This window comes from Puntigrus tetrazona, chromosome 10, assembly GCF_018831695.1.
Source record: "Puntigrus tetrazona isolate hp1 chromosome 10, ASM1883169v1, whole genome shotgun sequence".
Classification (NCBI taxonomy): domain Eukaryota; kingdom Metazoa; phylum Chordata; class Actinopteri; order Cypriniformes; family Cyprinidae; genus Puntigrus; species Puntigrus tetrazona.
The window spans coordinates 9,110,315-9,131,834 of record NC_056708.1 but is presented as its reverse complement, the minus strand read 5'-3'; the positions used below and the strand labels follow the sequence as shown (position 1 = coordinate 9,131,834).

General features: G+C 39.8%; 1 protein-coding gene across 1 annotated transcript in view; it reads right to left on the bottom strand.

The window, feature by feature from the left end:
* Positions 1-21,520, bottom strand: part of gbe1a (glucan (1,4-alpha-), branching enzyme 1a) — a 130,470-nt gene that overhangs the window by 75,501 nt on the left and 33,449 nt on the right. The window contains 1 exon segment of the mRNA XM_043249832.1: positions 9,911-10,080. Within this exon segment, the coding sequence (XP_043105767.1) occupies positions 9,911-10,080 (170 nt within the window).

Genomic DNA, 21,520 nt, shown 5'->3' with positions numbered 1-21,520 from the left:
TTTATGAAGACATAGCCTCTTAAAGAGGCCTAATATTTTTTTCCCCAAGCCTTTAAACTTCAGGATGCATTTAAATAAATGAATGGATAAAAACAATTAGTGTGATGTATGAATAATATCACACTCTCAATGCGAAATGGCTGTATATTGGCATAGCTGAGATTCGGCCATAGGTAATATATACAGCCATATAGCACTGCTATGAGTGTGTTATTGTGTCTATACAGTGCGATGGCATGAGTATAAAAATATATAAGAAACAGCAACTGAGTGTCTTTAAAAACCATCTTTTGTGCAGAACTACTGCTTTCTACCATCTAATCTAATCTAAAGTTTAAAGGAAAAGTCCACCCAAAAATTACAATTACTGCATTTTACTCACCCTCAATCCATCCTAGGTGTATATGACTTTCTTTTTACAGACAAACACAGTCATAAGTTTTTGTTAATTCATCCTGGTTCTTCCAAGCTTGTGTCACACTCTGGACTTTTGTTATTGTTTTTGTCTCGAGCCACGTGTTGTCTGTGCCCTGCCTTCCCATTGTGTTTAATTGTCTTCAGCCGTGTCTTGTTAATTTAGTTCATTTCCTTGTGTATATAAACCCTGTGTTCTGTGTTCACGGTTGTCGGATTATCAAAGTTACAAAGTTACTATGTTTCAATGTTTCAACGTACTCTGTTTTGTTCCCGAGCTCTTTTCGTGGTTTTTGTTTTGGCTTTTGTATATTTATTTTGTCATTTTTGGATTAAATATATTTAAGTTTATTTCGAGTCCCGAGTCCTTTCCGAGAAAACCACGGAATCGTGACAGGATAATCCGACCATAAAAGTAAAGCGGCATTTTTTCCCCTTTTTTGTTTTTGGGTTTGTTTTTCATGGATTCCCCCTACAACGACCCAAATTTCCTCATCCTCCTGCTGGAGCAGGAGGATCGCTCTCTCGAGGGCTATACTAAGGACTTCCTCGCCCTCGCGAACTACTCGCGCTTCCCGGACGGCTTTTTGTGCTCGATTCACTTCCGCGGACTGAACACCACCACACGAGCAAAGCTGTCCGGGGACGGCCCTCGAGAGAGCGTCGCCGCGTACATCGAGTGGGTGCTGGTGTCCTGCAACTCGCCGATAACGGTTGCGCTGGAGGACAACGACACCAGCCCCACTCCAGATCCAGAACCCAGCCCATCATCTCCCCGCGTCGCGGAGGCCAGGCCTGTGCCCACGGAGGGCGCAATCGCTGAGCCGGGGACGACCACGGAACCATCGCTGAGGAGAGCGACAGAGCCGTGGAGCGCCACCGGACCCGAGCCGATTGCGACAGACCAGGTGCGTGAGCGGGCATCAGAGCTTGCCGCGGTGGAGACAGCCGACAGCGAGAGCGCGGAGTGGAGCTCCGCCCTCTGCACATCGGCTGAGGATGAGCTGATCATCCACCTGGGGCTGCTGGATCTAAAAGAGGAACTGGATGATATGGACTTAGACTGGGCACCTCCCGTGTATCCTGAGTTGCTGGCCCCGCCCAGCCGTCCTGTTAGCCCGTTGGCCCCGCCCAGCCGTCCTGTTAGCCCGTTGGCCCCGCCCAGCCGTCCTGTTAGCCCGTTGGCCCCGCCCAGCCGTCCTGTTAGCCCGCTGGCCCCGCCCAGCCGTCCTGTTAGCATCCTAGAGACTGTTCCCTGTGCGCTCCCCCGAGTTCCAGTGCCCGCGCCCCGAGCGCTCCCCCGAGTTCCAGTGCCCGCGCCCCGAGCGCTCCCCCGAGTTCCAGTGCCCGCGCCCCGAGCGCTCCCCCGAGTTCCAGTGCCCGCGCCCGAGCGCCCCGAGTTCCAGTGCCCGCGCCTCGTGCGCTTCCAGTTTTCCCACCCTCCCACCCTAGTCACACCATGACGATGGATCCCAGCAGCCCCTGCGCTCATCCTCAGCTCTCCATCACGAGCTCGCCACGGGTCTGCCGGTCCCCATCGCGCCGTCGAGGGTGGACGATCCTCGCCTCACCGTCCCGCCTCCGAGTCCCGGACTCCTCCTCGCCTCGTAGACCCGTCGGCTCCCCTGGGCTTCTAGCTCCTCCTCTCCACCGTGGTCCGTCAGTCCACCAGCTCCACCAGGCTCCATCGTCCCTCCGGCTCCGCCTTGGTCTGTCGTCGACCATCCGTCGCCTCGGGATTCCTCTCCTCCGGCTTCGCCTCGTCCCTCCATCCCACCGGCTCTGTCAGGCTCCTCCTTCCCTCCGGCTCCACCTCAGTCCTCAGTCGCTCTGGCTCCGCAGCGTCCTTCCTGTCCCCCGTCTCCGTGTCAGTCGCGGCCGGGCGGCGTCGCCTCGACCTCCAGCGCCTCAACGTCACCTTGGCTCTTCGGCTCTCCGCCCGGCCTCAGTCTTGCACCACCCTGCTCCGCCGTCGGTCGGACCCATGGAGTCGATGGCCGCTCCTCCTCCATGGCTCCTCCCTCCTTCGGCGCCACCATGGACCATCATGGCTGGGCTCTGGATCTCCTCCTGCTCCGGACTCCTCCTGTGTCCTCCCTGGCTCCTCCCTCCTTCTGTGCCCCCCTGGACTCCTGTCTGCTTGCCCCCTCCTGGGGGTCGTCCTCCACCGGAACCTCCTCCCAAGATCCGGTATTCCCAGTTCCGAGTTGTTGTTTTTTGTTTGTTGTTACTTTAGGTGCGAGGACGCACCTTCCGGGAGGGGGGCATTATGTCACACTCTGGACTTTTGTTATTGTTTTTGTCTCGAGCCACGTGTTGTCTGTGCCCTGCCTTCCCATTGTGTTTAATTGTCTTCAGCCGTGTCTTGTTAATTTAGTTCATTTCCTTGTGTATATAAACCCTGTGTTCTGTGTTCACGGTTGTCGGATTATCAAAGTTACAAAGTTACTATGTTTCAACGTACTCTGTTTTGTTCCCGAGCTCTTTTCGTGGTTTTTGTTTTGGCTTTTGTATATTTATTTTGTCATTTTTGGATTAAATATATTTAAGTTTATTTCGAGTCCCGAGTCCTTTCCGAGAAAACCACGGAATCGTGACAGCTTGGTAATGCATGTGGATAGTGGCCGTTATTTTGAAGCTCTGTAAAAAGTATATATCTGTTGTGAAACTACCCTGACGTCAGCGCTGCTCAGTACTTTTTAATAGTTGCTTTTTACAAGTTGTTGTTGAGAATAAAAATATCTTCCTTGTTTACAACAGTGTTTTAGTCTTCAGACTCAGTCTTCAGAGTCACTCATAAAAAAGTAACAAAGCAATGCAACTAAAATCACAATCTTGAATATCATTGAATAATATTAATACATACAATAAGGAACATTTTACGTTTAGCTAAAACTATTTCCTGTGACAATTGATTAATGAGACCAACGACAGCCCATTAGATTTGAGTGTGTGAGAAACGCTACAAGAGGAGTGATACAAATGGTGAAACAAATGGAGATATGCTATCACTACACTACTGCACTCCTCTTACCCAATCAGATTCAGAGTCCAGAAAGAACTGTTTAATAAAACGGAATATTTGTGATTAGACAATGCTAATAAGGCAAACCTTGACCTCTTGACTACTTCAGGCCATAATAAACATATCTGAAATGTCACATGATACAGCCCAGACTTACAAAAAAAAAAGTAAGATAAATGTTCAATATGAGTTTGAGAGCCAATTTAGGTTTTTGTGTGAACTATTACTTTAAGAATAACTTACGCTGCTTAGAGAGAAAGAGAGAGGGGAAAAAACTACATTTCAGAGCACCGTTTCTGATTCTGTCAAAACTAAGAATCTGCATACTTTTGCACAGCAACATATATTTACATGGCCCTTAAAACCAGCTCCATTCATCCATGGCTTTAACAGCTGAATAAATGTGGAGGCAGAGAGTAGTGAAATGCAGAGAGCCGTACAGCAGCTGACTTTACTGACTCCCTCAGACTGTTCATTCAGTTTCTGGGAAAAAAGCCACGCAAGACTGCGTGACCCCCTCTCAAAGCACAGAAAAAAGACTCTGATTTGTTGTGGATAATTTCTGTCGTTCTGCCCTGTACGCCTCTGTGTATCTCTTTTCATATTACATACTCTAATGGAGAGCAGAAAGCGAATATAAATAAATAAATCAATAAAAGACTAGTGCCAGTGCAATATGCCTACCCACCTGCAGCCCCCCGACACAGATCAAGACCGGCTCCCCCAGACCCAAATTTGTCTCTCCCTCTCTTTCAAACCTCTCATTCCTACTGTGAAATTGAAACCATATAATATGAGCCATGTCAAAATGCAATCTCACGCCAAATTGGAAGTTGGGATTTCCTATGACACCGCCTCTGGGTCTCACAGAGAGATAATTACAAAAAGGCAGAGGGATAAATAGAAAAGGGGAGAATGTGATATAGGTGGGGGATGGTCAGGGAAGAGAGCGGCCGCTGGTCATACGGATATAAGTAGTGTCACAGCGAGAGGAGAGACAACATTTTGCTGCGATCTAGAATTCTAGTAAACAGCTTCTTTCCCCAGAGGGAACAATGTGCCCTTTTCACCCGACAGTACGGATTCACTAACTCCAAGAAAGGTGTATAAGCATTGATAGCGCACACACACACACACACACACACACACACACACACACACACACTCTCTCCAGGTACTCGATGATGAAATACATCTGAACTATGCATGTGTGTTTTAAAAGCAGGTTCTCAGTTTACATGTGTATTTAATGACATAGAACACATCCAAAATTTACCACAATACCTCCGCAGACATTTTTTAAGGGAATATGTGTGTAGATATGTGAATATTGAGAAAGAGGTGTGAATTATGCATTTGACAAAGTTATAAAAGTATGTTTCTGTCTCAGAGTAAAACAAAAATGTAAGTGTTAAAATGAAGTCAGATTGTGAGATATGCAATCAGAGCGATTAATGACGTTGCAAATGCAAGAAATAAAATTGTAAATGAAAAAAAAATTAAAAATGAGATGCATTCATAAGCCATCCATGGCAAATAATGTCCCCATTACTGTTGCCACTGCAAGAAATAAGGTTGCAATTGTAAGATATAAAGTTGCAATTATGACATATTAAACTATATTTATGAGAAATAAGAAAAAAATGATACAATTTTGGGAAAAAAAGAAAAAAAATTAAATAGTAGTCAAAATGATAAAAACAATGCCAAAACTGTACAATATAATTGTAAAATGTAAAGTGAATTATTTATTTATAATTATTATAAAGAACACCATTTAATTATGAGAAATTAAATCTAATAAGTGAGATATGAAATCAGAACTTTTTTAATTGTTTTGATTCAGTGATGCAATACAGCTTTAATGCAAAGTTCAAACCTTTTCTGCAGCTAAATAATGTATCAACTATATAATCACTTCTATTTAACCATCCACAGAAATATAAAAATATTTCACTTTCAAAGTGCTTGACCAAAGGGCTGCCGAACTATCAATCAAGTGCTGAAAACAGTCAATAACACCAGCTTAATGAGGAAGCTTCTGAGATACAAAGAGAACACTATGAGAGGAGCCATGAACTAGCTAATCATTCACTCCTTATCATCAATTATCATTTTAAAAGGTGCTTCAGGCTTTCAGATCAATATTCTCTTCAAGGCATGTAAGCAGTGTATTAAAAGAAGACTTTGAGGGAGGATCTGCACCAATATGCACCATGTCTTCCAGCTATAATCAATAATAGCTGCAACGGCATAAGTGGAGCTCCAGGAATAAGCTTCATGTTTGTGAACATATAGACATGAAGTATAGATATGTACATACCAAACTAGAGTTGGGAGTTTTTACAAGTCACTCTCCCAGGACTGTTTTCCCACACGGCCTGAAGATCACAGCACAACTCTCAATTAGAAGTCTGAAGCTGGCCAGAGGGTTTGCAATAAGACATCTGGTGCATTTTTCTAGTTGCACTCTCATTCCCTGAGGACTTCCGATTAGGTACAGAGGCTGAGATGCAAGCAGTTTTAGGAGAGAGGAGTGAGAAGAGCACATTGGGACGTGGCCCACTGGTGTTTGGACCACTGAGAGTCAGATCATCAAACACTGAGTAGGGTAGTCAGCAATCACTGAGCATTTCTGCTTGGTTTTTTTGACTCATATGTAGGCCTTTTGAGTATACTGATGTCTTAAAGGGACAGCTCACGCAAAAATCGAGACTGGTTGCTCCATTGTTGCTCTAACAAATGGGGACAAAGGACAATACAATTATCTTAATATATTCTTATTCTTTGAGCTTTGAGTTGAACTTTGGACAACTGAATCAACTAAATTAATATAATAAATTAAAACAGACCAAGATTTTAGTTATTATTCAGCGAGTCAGTAAGTTTAACTTGGGAAATGGATAAGTATGATTTGTGAGTGAATCATTCAGACAAGTAGACTCACAGAAATAAATGTACAAAAGATGTTACTGGGACAGTACCATTTCAAAAGGCACATGTTTTTACGCAAAGGATTCATTTTGGTACCTTAAAGGTACATATTAGTACTTAAAGTGTACATATTTGAACCTAATAGATTTTGTACCTTTATTTCTGAGAGTGTGTAAAAAAACAACAAAATTTATAGCTTTAATCAATGTGTGATTTGAAGATGAAAACTAAATGAGTCAAATCAGCGAATGATCTATTCAGATTGGTTTTGTGAATCAGATGCGACAAACAGACTACAATTTGAACCATTATTCAATCTATGAGAACTGTAGACTAGGAATTGTATTTGTGAATATGTTGGTTTAGAGAATGTGATTCTTTCTGATTCATGAACAAATCATTCAGACCAGTTTTGTGAATCAAAGCAGATGCAAACAGACAGAGATCTAAGCGATTCAGTTAGTGAGTTGAATCAGTTTGATTAAGGAATGAACACCACAGTTTTGTGAACCACGTATAACAAATACAATACAAGTCACAATTTAAGTCCAAAAGAGTCATTGTGACTGTTTTCGTGAACATCAACCATTTCAATGAATAAATTAGACTCATAAGAATGATTCATTCACAAACTGAACATCACAACTTGCCTCATCTATGTGGCTGCCAGCATTTCCGATTTGCTTTTTAGGTTGGGAACAACATTTAATATATACAAGAAGTTTTCCACTTCTGTGTGAACTAATCCTTGAAATCTTGCTATATTTTTTGCTGCATATACCCAGCACACCTCGAATGGTCCAGTACACGTGTCTTTATGTTTCGTGTATGTGTGCAGAAGCTGGCTTTCTCTTTTATTGAAGACACTGTCACACCTTTCCGTCAGGCAAAGGGGGTGAGAAGGTCGGAGAGGAGGACCAGACAGGAGAGCAGACACAGCGCAGCTTTTAAACAGGAATTTTAAGATCTCTTCCTGACAACATGAACTGACACAAAGTGGTCCCTTTCCTATTGGTCGACTCTACACAGGGACTGCAGGCTGACTCCACTGACAGAATATGTGATCCGTGAGCTCAGAACAGGTATCAGATGTTCCCACTCCCGCGTTTGACAGCTAAGAGCTTCACTCTGAGATACAAGGACAGCAATGGGTCAAAACAGACGGAGGCTTAGAGGAAAGAAAAAAAGAACATAAAAAAACAACAACTTCAACTTAAAGTTTCCAGCAACAACTACTCTCTCGGAGGAAAAAACTGAGCTCTGAGGCTCTGAGCGTGAAGGATTCGGTGAGATGCTTCGCTTGTGAGGAACAGAGGCACAAGAGCAAGGTGAAGGAAACACAAACGATAAAGAAAGACGCTCTCAGCAAAAGGAGAATGAAATATTAAATGGCAAAAAGCGAGAATCCCGCCAAAACGCTAGCAGTACCTCCTCAGAGTCAGTCTTGTGTTGCTGTTTGTAGAAGCCAGATTAAATGGGAATTATTATCAAAGGCTAAAACTAAAATAAAAACTGTTTTTGAAAAAACGTTTTCCTGAAAAATAAATGAAAGCTATAACTAAACTAAACTACAAACGGCGGCTACTGAACTACAAGAATCAGAAAGAATCTGATAAAAAATATTTCATTTTAAAATAACTAAAAATAAACTAAAAAATTGCTTAAGAACTGAATTTGTTATAATAATGGTAATAAAATAATGATAAAAAAGTAAAATAATAATAAAAGAGTAACAAAAAACTAGCTGAAGGGCCGAAGTAATAATAATAATAATAATTAACAAGAGCAAATCACATGAACATGTTCAGCAAATAAATAAATGTACCTGTACATTACTTGTTCATTTAAACAAACAAAACAAAACAGTATTAGCAACAACTGTAAATTTTTTGCTGCAATACAACAAAATCAACTGTATAATTGAATTCATCCTGGCATCATCCTCCATCATCTTCCGCATTCATTCATTGATATTTTTTTCATATAATATTTCTTTTTTTGTCGTTCCCTCTTGCTACACATTCTGTCTCTTCTTCTCTCGGTCTGACAGCTATTCGAGTACTACTGAAGCAGAAAGCTTTGAACATCATACATCAAAGTTTCCTCATGCACGTTTCATGCCTAATGCACGTATGTGACCAACCAGTTGGACATGAAGACGGGGAAAGAAATGAACGCTGAGTAAAATTCACTAAAATTGCATCTCGTTCACTGATAGCATTGTTCACGTGCTATCCGATAATAAGCCTCTTCTAGGTGTTAGCGTTGACATCTGGGATTCTATTGGGCAATGTTTGAGATGTTAAAAAAGGTCTTAAAAGAGATTTATGCTTATACGTAGTAGCACCTGCTGTCAATATTGTTAATACTATAAGTTTATCTGTATAGCGTAATATGGTTTCAAACTTTTTACGTGAATAAAATAAATAATATAAATAAATATTTTCTTGATTTCTTAGGGACCATGTGACACTGATGGAGTAATGATGCTGGAAAAAAATATATCAAAATATTTTTCTTTAATTTTTATCACTTAAATGCAGCCTTGATGAGCATAAGAGAGTTATTAAAAAACATTACAAAACCCTTTACACTGAATTGTGGCATATCATATAGTAATAATAAAATGTTTGTTCAGTCTTATTTACGTAGGTTGAAAATCTCTAAAGGTCATCATTAAAAACAGTTTAATGTACTCTGTTGTAAATCTCCAATAAATATCAACTTTTATGATATACATTATAATTTTGTAATGCCCATAATGTTGAAATGATTGAATTTAAGAGAGCAATGTAAATTTGTTCTAATTATATTGTGCTTTTAAATGTATTCTCGATTCTGTTTCTTCTTCTTTTTAGAAAATCATTAAATAAAAAAAGAAAAAAAAACTTGACCACAGTGTTTGCCAAATTCGCTTCCAAGCAGCCTGTGACTATTACTGACCAGCAACTCTAACGAAGAATTAGTCTGCACATGACTGAAGGCTTTCATATGTAAACAAAGCTTGGATGAAAATGACCGATCGATCGATCTCCATCGCGCTTTTCCAACCAGGGCACGGGTTTCCTTTTCAGATTCAGTGGTGAAGCTCGGCAGTCGGGACAACGCAAACTGCAGGATGTGTTCCTGTTACTTCAAGATTAGAGGGAATTTAGCCTTATCTTGAACCCTGCTTCTAACAGACTCCAAATCGGCTTTTAATGGAGTAAAAACTTAACAACAGAACATCAGTCCAACTCTCTCTTCCTCTCTGTCTCTTGACGTCTCTAAAAGAACAATACTGTCAGACGACTTGTAAACAATCCAGACAAGCACACAATTGGCAACACACATCATTACGGCTTAATAAATCACTCAATGCAAACCCTGCAGATTCCTCGCCCTGCAAACGCGAACAGCATTTCAAGCATTACATGCCTAAAATTAAGCCTGTTTCCTTGGAAACAATAAACGGCTTGTACTTTGCGCCATAGATCTGTGCATTAAGAAAGGTCTGTGTCTGGATGTAACAGACAGTCTCTGCATGGTGACGCTTACTGAAATCCCCAGTCAGGAAGACGGCCTCCGCTCCTGGTGCCCATTCCCTAAGGACCAGAGCGCTGTTGGATCGCCGCTGAATTCCAAAGGACCGGTAGCTCAATGTGAAGCAATCAAAGGCCCCTTCCGCCTCCTCCAGCTGTGCCAGACGCTCGGCAAACCGCTCGTATCTGAATCACCACAGAGATAGAAAGGAGGGCAGAAATATACAAAGAGAAAATACTATTTAGAGGAATAGTCCACCCAAAAAGGAAAATGTCCCCATAATTTACTCACCCAAAAGCCATCCTAGGTGTATATGACGAACGCAGTCAGAGTTCACTAACCTATACGCCTATACGCCTCCAGCAGGGTTAACGCGCGTCTTCTGAAGCAGATGGATAGGGTCTTGCAACAAAAATATTTCTATTTTTAAAGTTATAGCTCAAAACACTGACTTCCGGCAGCGGCGCGCTCGCGTCATTTAGTGAAGACGGTCTAGAAAGTAGATCAGATTTGTGTAGACATGTGTTTGCAATTTTAAAGTGAAAAGAGTAAATGTTGAATAAATTAAACCCACTGAATAAAATCTCTGACTGATTTGTTAAAACACGCTGTATTTTAATGTCTGCTTGAAATGTGTGAAATACTCAGGGAAAAGAAAGCAAAACATCAGCCTGCTGATGAAATCTCATTTGTAGCTTGACATTTTTTTTTTTTAAGTGTTCCTCCATTTTTTTTTTTTTTTAGCAAAACACTGTTCTGTTCGTATCTGCGCACTCAACTGTAAAATGAGCAGGGATCTGTGTCCTCCTCCGTTCTGTTAATTGACGTTTCTACCTGATAGATTATAATTGTGCTAATGCTTAATGGCATACTGTCTTTGGTTAAGTGGCTTAATGCTAGTCCTTATTTTGACGAGTTGGAATAATATTTTTGTGAATTCTCCACTTTACGCTGTTACAGAAGACAAATTTATTTCAAATGATGAAATAGGGAGTTTGGAGAATGTTTAGGCAATATCAATAGCTTTGCACATCTGTAACTGAGCATTAAAATTTTGTGATGCTTAAATTAGACTACAATTGCAATGAATCACAATATATATATATATATATATATATATATATATATATATATATATATATATATATATATATGTGTAAAATAATAATAATACATATATATTTTTTTAATTTTAAATATATTGCAGATGCACCTAAAACTTAAAAGCTCGAACTAAAATGAACATTCTGTCATTAACAACGTTCAAAGCCCAGAAATGTAGTAAGGAGATTGTTAAAGTAGTCCGTGTGAAATCTGTGTGAACTAAAACTAAAAATAGTGACTTTATTCAACAATCTCTTCTCTTCTGTGTCAGTTTTCGTCGCATGTTTACACCAGAACCTATGCGTGTGTTACTGATGACGCAGAAGCCAGCGTTCTAGTGTAGAATGTCCCTCTCTCTTAGTTCATCATCTGTATCCCGAACCACTTGGACTATTTTGACAATGTCCTTACTAGCATTTTGGGCCTTGAAACTGTCGGTTGTGTTGCTTTCTATGCAGCACCAGGAAGCTCTCGGATTCAAGGATCAAGGATCAACAACGGTCTGAGGGTGAGTGAATAAAAACTGAATTTATATTTTTGTGTGAACAATCCCTTGTTTTCGCCTTTCTTTTCCCTTGTTAAATAACCAGTACCAGTATTTTACTTTATACTACACTGTATACTATAAATAACATTTCCGGAGGAAAATTGGAGCCACATATTACAAGCGATATAATATATATGGTAAACAAAAGTAAAAAAAAAAAAATACATACAGTGCGTGCCGAATTATTAGACAAGTTGAAATTGTGCTGATATTTTTTCCCAAGAACATTTTACCAATCCCAAACCACATCAATCTTAATAACTACTATTGATTTTGTATGTAATCATATATACGTGCTGTAATTGGAAGGCTGAAAGTCAAAAACTCAAAAAACAAAAACTGTTTTCATTTTCCAGATAAAATGAGCTAAGAAAGAGATTAAACTCGAACAAAGTTAAACATGATTAAATGCCCATGAGAAGGACGATAATAAATATTAGAATTAGCCAAGTTAAGGAATGACCATTGAGCAGCGAAATGAGTCAAAAAAAACAGGTGGAGACAAAAAGACACATTAACTGCAAATGAACTAAGAATTAACGTCAAGAATTAAGTGAGAAACAATAAGGAACCATCATTTTCCAGAACTGAAACCTTCCTAGAATCTCTAGACGTACAATGTGTCATGTTCTCTGAGACTTTGCTTGGGTACAAAATTAACTGCAAAGACACAAGAACTGTATTGAAGACAAAAAAAATTATGATTATGCAACATATTACCTGTGTTTGCCATTTGCCATGCTTGCCCATCCATTTTAAATGGTGTATAACCGAGGTAAAAGCATACAAGACCTCTGAGCTTGAGCTGGTGTTTGAATGTAAAGTGTTGGGCCCAGCTGGGACTTCTGTGTGCATATTCATGGCAGTGTTAGGAATAATTACCGATGGGAACTACTCATTTGGGTTCCTCTGGGAGTTTAAAGTGCTCATTAAAACTTGAGGAACAACAGGGTGATGGGTGCCGTCAAGTGGCCTCTCAAACGCTGCTCTTAATCACACAGAGAGGAAGCGAGAGAGATGGGGAGAGAGCAAACAGACGGACAGACGAAATGAAAAACTGTCTTCCTGACGACTTCCAGATAAACACAAACGACCAAACCGTTCGACCGATTACTGGTTTGACAGTTAACAGCCCAGTCACAGATGTACAGTCACAACCTTTCAGGTGAATAAGCAAAACTATCCGTGCCAAGCTTTCCTCAACTGTAACAATCGAAAAACCTGACATTTATGGAAGTAGCTGACAAAAGAGGTAGAATTAATATTCCACAAAGCTGCAGAAACTAAAAAAAAAAAACAATTGAGCTTTGAAAGTGGTTATTTCAAGGCCTTAAGTCTTGAGTTAGCTCTGATGGGCCACACACTGAGATCCACAAGGCTTTTTTTCAGACGTCTATCAGCGCGGCTGGATGTACGAAAGGGAAAATATGACCCCTGTGGAGCAGACGGAGCAACTTAATCACCCCCTGAACAAATCCTTTCAGCAGGCCTTCGCTTACTCAGTCCAGTGGTCAAACGGACTTGAGCTCTGAAAGAATCAGTGCTTAGCTCGGCCCTGCTGGAGGCGCCAAGGAGAGGGAGGGGATGCGGGAAACGCCACAGCCTCCCATTGCGGATATAATAACAAGATTTCTCCCATTCTGGTAATAACAATGATTCAAGACGACCAGGAGCAGCCGCAAAGAGTGGTGCGCGCGCTGCACCTCCGTCACTTTTAAAAAGAGGTTACACTTGACCGTTCGATCCTGTCCTCTTGAAAGCGCGTTTTGGTGAATCGCTGGGCTCTTTGAGGGGGGACGAGTCGGAGGGTGAGCGTGGGGAGCTCGAGAGAGATTGTTAGAAGAGCGAGGGCGCTCACGCACGTCTCATCTTCTACGCTAACAGCCCCGGGGTGAGCTGACTCATCATGACACAGCGCTTTTCACACGGATAGCTCACTTACACGCGGATGAAAACACACAGCAGCAAACACCTCTCATTTCTGCCCCTGGCATCCCTGCACGACCATAAAAGAGTCACAGAGGGTCTTTCACTGCTTTAGAGGCTCTCTTGCGTACACCCAGAGGCGTCAAAACCCAAACTCAAAAGCGCAGTTTAGCTTTGGAGTGGAACGAGGTAAAGGGGGACTCCAGAGGAACAGGAAGTGCTGATGGTTTAATATCTGCAGGTTGAGATGGTAAGCTAAGCGGTAAAAGTTGAATTTTTGTTAAGTTTTGGGTGTTTATTTTACTTCAAGACACTGTGTTATGACTATCATTTTACAACTTTTTGTTACTCTGCTCTGAAAGCTTTCTAAGATTTCTAATTGGCTCTTATGATTACTAACTACACCAAATGCGACACCACCAATTCGACGCGACAAAGTCGGATGTTACATATTTGAGGTTTATGCCTGTATGTCATTAATAGAATGAGGCAGCAATTTACTGTCAAAATCGAATGTGTCGTATCGCACCACATACAGCATCAGTGATATAATGCGTTCTATCATTTTTTTGCGCTGCACCATTTGCCTTATTCTGACCAGAAACGTTAACTATAAAGATAACTTTAAAGATAACGATATTAGCACGCACACCAGCAGATGATATCGTCTTATTCTGAACGCACATGCGTCTGCTGCTTTGAATTCTTACGCTGATTATAGCATGATGGATTTTGAATGGCTGTCGGTGTTTGTATCATTTATCAGCTGGGAAAAATTAGTAACAATAATATCATTTCTTTTAATCGTTATAGTTGTGGTCTTTAATACTGAACTATGTTTTTATTGTTATTATGCTTGGTGTGAACAGGCCTGAAGTGCATAGAAACAACCAGCGTTATTCTATGCGGTCGCTTATCAACATATCAAGCAGCCCCGTCTCCTTTTAAAAATGGCCAATAGCGTTTTGTTTATATATCTGCTCTGGCCAGAGCTGTTGTGCTCAGTAAAGCCACATTTGACAGCCACGGTATAATAGCTAATCCCTGATATTCAATATGAAACTCTTACTAAAACAAAATGGTAATCATAATCACGCTGAGGCTGTGTAGGTTTAAAAGTGTTTAATATATGCCTACTCACGCATATGATTTGCTCTGTGCTATGGCGTCTCTTGACTGAAGACAAAGTCCGGTCAGACGGTACTGTCGAGGTTCGCATGAAACAACGTGAAACCAGACCTCATTTGCCCCAATCAAAAGCATATTTACACTACCTGAATCGGTCCCTATCGCTAGCACTACGTGCCATTCACTGCATAGAAAATACTAACACTGTGAAGAAGTGACCAATCTCAGTCACAGCTTCAGCATCTATTTACAGTATAGGGGGCGGGTGCTTCAAATTCTATATTGCTTTTGATCGTTTAGAAGATTTAATGTGAAACTGAAGTACAAGGTGAAGACTGTTCTGGAGCACGCTGGCTTATAGATAACCTTAGGACTAACATATTGATACTAACACATAAAAAAACCTTTAATTTTGATTTCAGGGGGCTGCATTTATGCATTTATTTTATATAATTAAAATTATGGTAATGCTATTGTGAGTAATCTTACTTTTTAAACTTACAGTTTTCTATCTAATGTAACTTATTCCTGTGATGGTAAAGCAGAATTTTCAGCAGTCATTACTTCAATCTTTAGTGTCACATGATTACACATTTTAGACTCTAATATGCTGATTTGATGTTCAAAAATACATTACTTCCTGTTATTAATCCTGAAAAGAGTTGTGCTGCTTAATATTTTTGTGCAAACCATGATATGAGTAGAAATAAAGTAGGAAATGAGTAGAAAAATAACATCATGAGTAGAAATGACCATAAACTATTTAATTTTATTTATTTTTGTCATATTTCTTTGAATGTCCAAAAGATTCAGAATCTAGCATACTTAGTTAGCAAGGTGATACAACAATAAGAGCAAAGTATTAGATACGTTGGAAAAAACAAACAAAATACAAGGAAAATATAACATCTTAATCCTTTTTCAATGTTGTTGAAATAATCAGAATTCTCTACTGCACGGTCCAATTATCAAATTATATGTGGAAATGCAATATGAAAAAATGTGAATAAAAATACTATACTATGCGAAAATGCTAGTGTTGAAATTACACTTACAAAACAGCCATTTTATTTCTCTAAACATTCAAAATGTCATTTCCAGCAGAGAGTGCAACAAACAAGATAGCCTAAGCTAAGAAGCACACTATTATGAATGAGAAAGACAGAGACGGAGAGGGCAAAAAACTTCTTGCTGACCTTCTGCTCACACAAACCACATCTCAACCGTTAATTTAACCAATTAAAGAAGAAGGATGAGAACACAAGTCCTGTTTCTGTTTTCTGGATTTGCCATCAGGGACTAAGCCTTTGCCTGACTCAGCCAGTCTAGGATATTGACTGTGTCTTTTAAAAAATACTGAGGTTTTTTTTGTTTTTTTTTTAAGGGCGATACACTTCAGAATTAAAACTTCTACTTGAGTTGTGGTTTAGTGGTTACCACACATGCTCCAGATGCATTGATCTGGATGTTCATATGGGAGATTGGAGTTTATTTCTTTTGTAAAATTAAGAAAATAAATGAGCTAAACAAGGAAGTATAAGCTGTTCAATTAATCTAACAAGCTTTCCTTATTTTGAGTCGGTTCATAAGAATTCAGGCTTTTTTTACACTTAAATTCATAAATTCAACAATGGATCTCTGCAGTGAATGGGTGCCGTAAGAATGAGAGTCCAAACAGCTGATAAAAATATCATAATATTCCACAAATAACCCACATGACTCCTCTCCATAAATTAGCAAAATACTACTTTAATTGAAAGACATGTTATTATGTATTATGGAAGTGTTATAATGCATTATTATTATTAAAACCACACATCTTTTCACGTCTCAAGACAATAATTGGAGTCATGTGGATAACTTGTGGATTATTTTGACATTTTTATTAGCCGTTTGAACTCTCAGTCACCGCAGAGGATCCATTTATAACCGAGTGACGTAATCCTAATTTGTTGCGATGAAGAAACAAGCTGATCTATATCTTGGATGGGTGGATAAATCAGAATTTTTGGGTGAACTTTTTTTGAAAATAAAAAAAAAGAGCAAGTAACATCCTGCAGTCTTCTATGACTTCTATGATGCTGAAGCGAAGCACCAAAAAAAAAACTAAACAAAAAAAACAATCAGCCCTTGAAATGTCCAAGAGGGATTAAACAGCCGCCAATCAGGATTTAACCGCAGGAAGCTGATGATACAAAATCGTTCGCCAAGTTATTATCTTATGACCAAATGCTATTTTCTTCAGCACAGAGTGGAATGGTCCAGGTGAATCCTTACCTGGGGCTTCTTAAAGGCGACTGCGAAGACAAAGGGAAAATAAGCTCATGAATAATAATGGTGCAGTGTGTGAGAGCTCAGCATCCACGACTTGATTATTGGTGCGAAGCAGCATACTGGTGAATGCCAGCATACTACTGGAGGGCTGTTGGCTTCCTACAGTGCCTATCCCTGACCAGCGTTGTGAGCCCTTAAGCAAGGAATTCGAGTCCAAAAATTGCTCTGGGTTCCTGCAATGTTATCAAATCTTTGTCATCTCTCACCCACGAATCCACCACAGTGGCTATGCTAAATCACAAAGACTGCTCATCGCTCTACTGCATGTTAATAAAGTTTGGTTCTAGAAAAGAAAATCGATTTCATGTCCTTCTAACCTGTAAGACTATGTTCTTTGTTATTTGTTTTTGGAATACAAAAACAGTTGGAATAATGTACCGCACTCTCCATGTAATTGCAATGAATGAGGACAGCCGATGCCTCGAAAGGGTCGTATAGAACTACAACTAAAGATCCCACTTCAGAATGAGATTAATAATAAGTGAGTCGACGATCTTGAAGACACTCTGCAACAGCAGGTAAACGTGTAATAATCTGACATATTATTTTAAAACAACTTCAGGTTAAATGTCACGCTAACATACAATCAAATTTGAAATATTTACAAAATATTGGATATGTGCATGCACAAAGAACTGGAGCAAGGAATTCTGGGTTTCTGTACTGCATATTTAACTACTTTTTTCAATAAAACAAACCTAAACCATGGATTCTCGCCTCAGGACAGCATTGATGAACTTTTTGATCCACTTCAAACGTTGAGTAGCGTATATCCCACAATGTGACTTTATTTTTCATTTCACACTATCTCTATCTTGCACTGCGACTTACTGCATGTCACATTTTTTTATCACAGTGTGACATTAAATTTTTCTGTTTGGCATTTTGCAGTGTGTCTACATCTTGCAATGCAACTACATATCTCATAAATGATTTAGCTTCTTGTAAAATGCCATATTTAAATCTCAATTGATTTTTCATCTTATACAGCGAATGCGATTTAATATGCTGTGATTTGTTTTTGCTGTTTCTCGTAATTACTACTTTTTAAATCTGATTTTGTATCTCAAAGCAATTTTTTATCTGATGGATGTCACTTTGTTTTTTGTAATTGCAATATTTTAATCTCACAATGTGATTTCATTTCTTGCAAATAAACACATAAATATTTTTTATTCTTTGTAATTGCAATGTTTAAATCTTACAGTCTAACTTTTTACGTATTACAGTGCACCTGTTATTTCTCATATTTAAATGCTTTATTCCTTTGGTTTCACAGACAAGGCTTAAGCCTAGTCCTAGACTAAAATGTAAATCTGAGCACTTTCACATGTTAGTGCCATCGTGGCCTAATCCTGGCTTAGGTTAAGCCTTGTCTAAGAAGCCAGGTCTAAATGTCTCAATGTTTAAAATTCTCATTTAAAGCTCCATTTATTTTCATTATAAATTTGATCTCACAATTTTCTTTTTTACAGAAACAGGCTTCCATATGTCATTTATGTTTGCGCTACTCCCAGTATCATCATTAAAACTAATATAAGACAAAGCAAGGTTTGTGGTATAATGATTTATGTAAAATCATGAGCCCGTAAAAGCATGCATTTATACATGAACCCTACTGTAATTTTTGCGGGCCCCTCTGGATGTGTGAGGCTCTCTAGAATCACCCCTACAGCCCTCCCTATAAACAATGCAACATGCTATCACACCAACCCACCTTGTTTTAATCAATCTTTCAGAACATTTGAAATATAGAGGCTGTAAAATGACGAACAAGCTCACAGATAAGCAAGCACCACCTGCATTTCACAAATGTGTTTCACCAGAGGGAGGAAAAAGCGTGTGCGTGGCTTGACAGTGCTTGACAACGCTGCTACCTGTGCCTACTAACCAAGCGCTCGCTCATAAATATCACAGACGGAGACCACCTCATAACCAATTCCGAGTCCCGCATGGACCCGCAGAACGCCTGACTGCACGTTTGGAAGTTTAATGAAAAAAAAAAGTTTTGCATGCGTACAGGAGTTCAGGAAGAAACCCGTTTATGCATTCCTCGCGAGTGCCACCAGCACCAGAATGGGCTTAATTGGTGTATGCCATCTTATTCAAATCTTATACTCTAAATAACATTACTTTTGTTTTTTGTTTCCCACCCCATTTAAGCTCTGCGTTTATCCAGTCCCCTGGGTGCACCATTCTGAATAGAAATGAACCTTATCAAAAACATTGTCTGAGGAAAGGAATATTAAGAAGGCAAGAATAAATGAGGCAGCAAAAAATTAGCGGTTCTCTGTTGGCAGAAGGCAAAGGTGGTATGACATGTTTACTTATGAGAGGAAAAGGGGTGAAAAAAACACACAATTACCAGGTTGGTCCCTAACAAATGGAATTCTGGACCAATTTTGTACAAGGGTCATAGGTGGATTCAAACCTGGCTAATGACTAAAATGTATACTTTGAGTAGCCTATATGTATAATGGTGGCTCTACGCCATCTTTTAACTTTCTACTTCATGTACAGTGAATATTATGACCGACAGGCTCTTTAAAAGTGCCAACAGCTTCATCTCTGGCCCCCAAGAGGAAAGGGGCCATTATCAGTGATGAAGGCAATCAATCAAACCGATTCATTTCTGAAGCAATAAATACGACATTGCACACAGGGCTGAAAGAGCGATATATCAGGACGTGATGACTCTCACTAGGGCAGAAGTGTAATCAGCAGAACCTCTACTGGATCCTCAGCAGTAACAAAAGCCAGAAGAAAATTTCCATCTTAGTAGGGATGCGGCTGTCAGTCCATCAAAATTGTTAACATTAACGATTTCGGTTATAATTTCGTACTTAATCTTTGTACGTGCATACAGAAAACACGGTCAGGATCTTTAAACTCCACGCTGCATAACACAGGCTCAGAGTCTTTTCATTCAGACAAGAGCAGCCGGGTGTGATATAATGAGTGGCGATGTCACACTGGAATTTGAAGTTTTTAATGTGTTGCTGTGTGTTCGCTGCGGCTGTCATCAGTGGCAAATCCTGTTATAGAGCAGCAATGTTTTCTCCCGCACAGCTCTCATCCACAGTCTGCTTTCCATTCCAGTGATACACAAAATAAAATGCATACAAAAACAGCCCCGCTACTGATGCACAGCCACCGACATACAGCAGCAGCTTTGTAAAAAAAGAAATAAATATATAAAAGAACAGCAACAAAACTTTGTTTGGCATTCAAAACCAGAGCCTTTTCAATCGAAGTAAGAACTTGCTTCCTATATAGATAATTATTTTATATTATATAAGCATGCATTAACGTAAACTATTTTTCTCTTTAGATTTAAAATGGTAAATATTATTTAGCGTTTTTATATCCCGGGATACCTTGCGCAAAAATGCATCTGAAACGAGGAGAAATGTCAATTTTCACATGAAATGATTATTATATACAAATCACCATTAATATGAATGCACACGTGACCGACGTGAATTACATAAACCATAAAAACAAAACTTTCTTCAAAAAACATTTCCTACAAACATAAAGCTGCAGGAAAAAAAAAAAAAAAGTTGCATTTGGAGATATGGATATTTCGAACGGCAAGGTACATTTACATACTTCACACAAGCATTTTTTCTAAGAAAGTTTACTGTCAAATTGTCGTCATGGAATGAAACCCCTTGTGACAATATTCTGCTGACAATGCCTGACTTAATTTTCACTTTCTGTCTCCCAGCCCCACAAAAACCATCCCATGGAAGTCTCAGGTGCATGTGCCAATGCCTGAGTGTGAGTGTGTGTGTGTGTGTGTGTGTCTGTCTGAGAGGCTCTAGACATTAAAGTGAATTTTAACAAGGTATGACGACTGGCTGGTGGTATAGGGAAACCTGCCAAGCTCAGACGCTGTCTCTCTGTGTGCCATCTCACCCTGTTTTCACAAGCTCTGGCCAATTAGCTGCTTTCTCTGTCTGCTGGACTAGCTGACAGTCCCATATCTTCCACTATGAGTTCTATATGAACATTAATAATCAAAAAAGTCTGGAATTCATGACTGTCACAGTAAAGCTGCTCGTGCCCCGGCGTATATGGCAAATGCTACTACATCAATCCTGCATATTTATGGAACCGAGTGGAGACAATGAGATGATGTCATTGGGATTATAAGGTGAGGGATAGTCTGGTCAGGGAACCCAAAGTTACACAATTTCACAACTAGGCTCATATAATCAATAAACCGGAATAACTGGCAGTTCAGATCAGCAAAAGACGACAATAGACCTTAGTCAGGGTAGACACAATATTGAATTTCACGCAGATAAAAAAAGGCTTTAAGGGATAGACTCACGGTTCTTCACAATGGCAAATTTCCTAAATTAAATCTTAATCTTCCCTACTGAAAGTTTTCTGGAAAGTTCCATCGGCTGAACAGTCACACCCTGCTAAACGTTCATTACAAACCATCAGATATTAATCGTTAAAAAAGTGTTTCTAGTGTTTTGGGACATATATGAAATCTCCTTTGACTCCTTTGTCCTTTGGTAGTCCCCATAGAAGGTAAAACAGAGACTCACAGGGACCGTTACAGTTTCCAT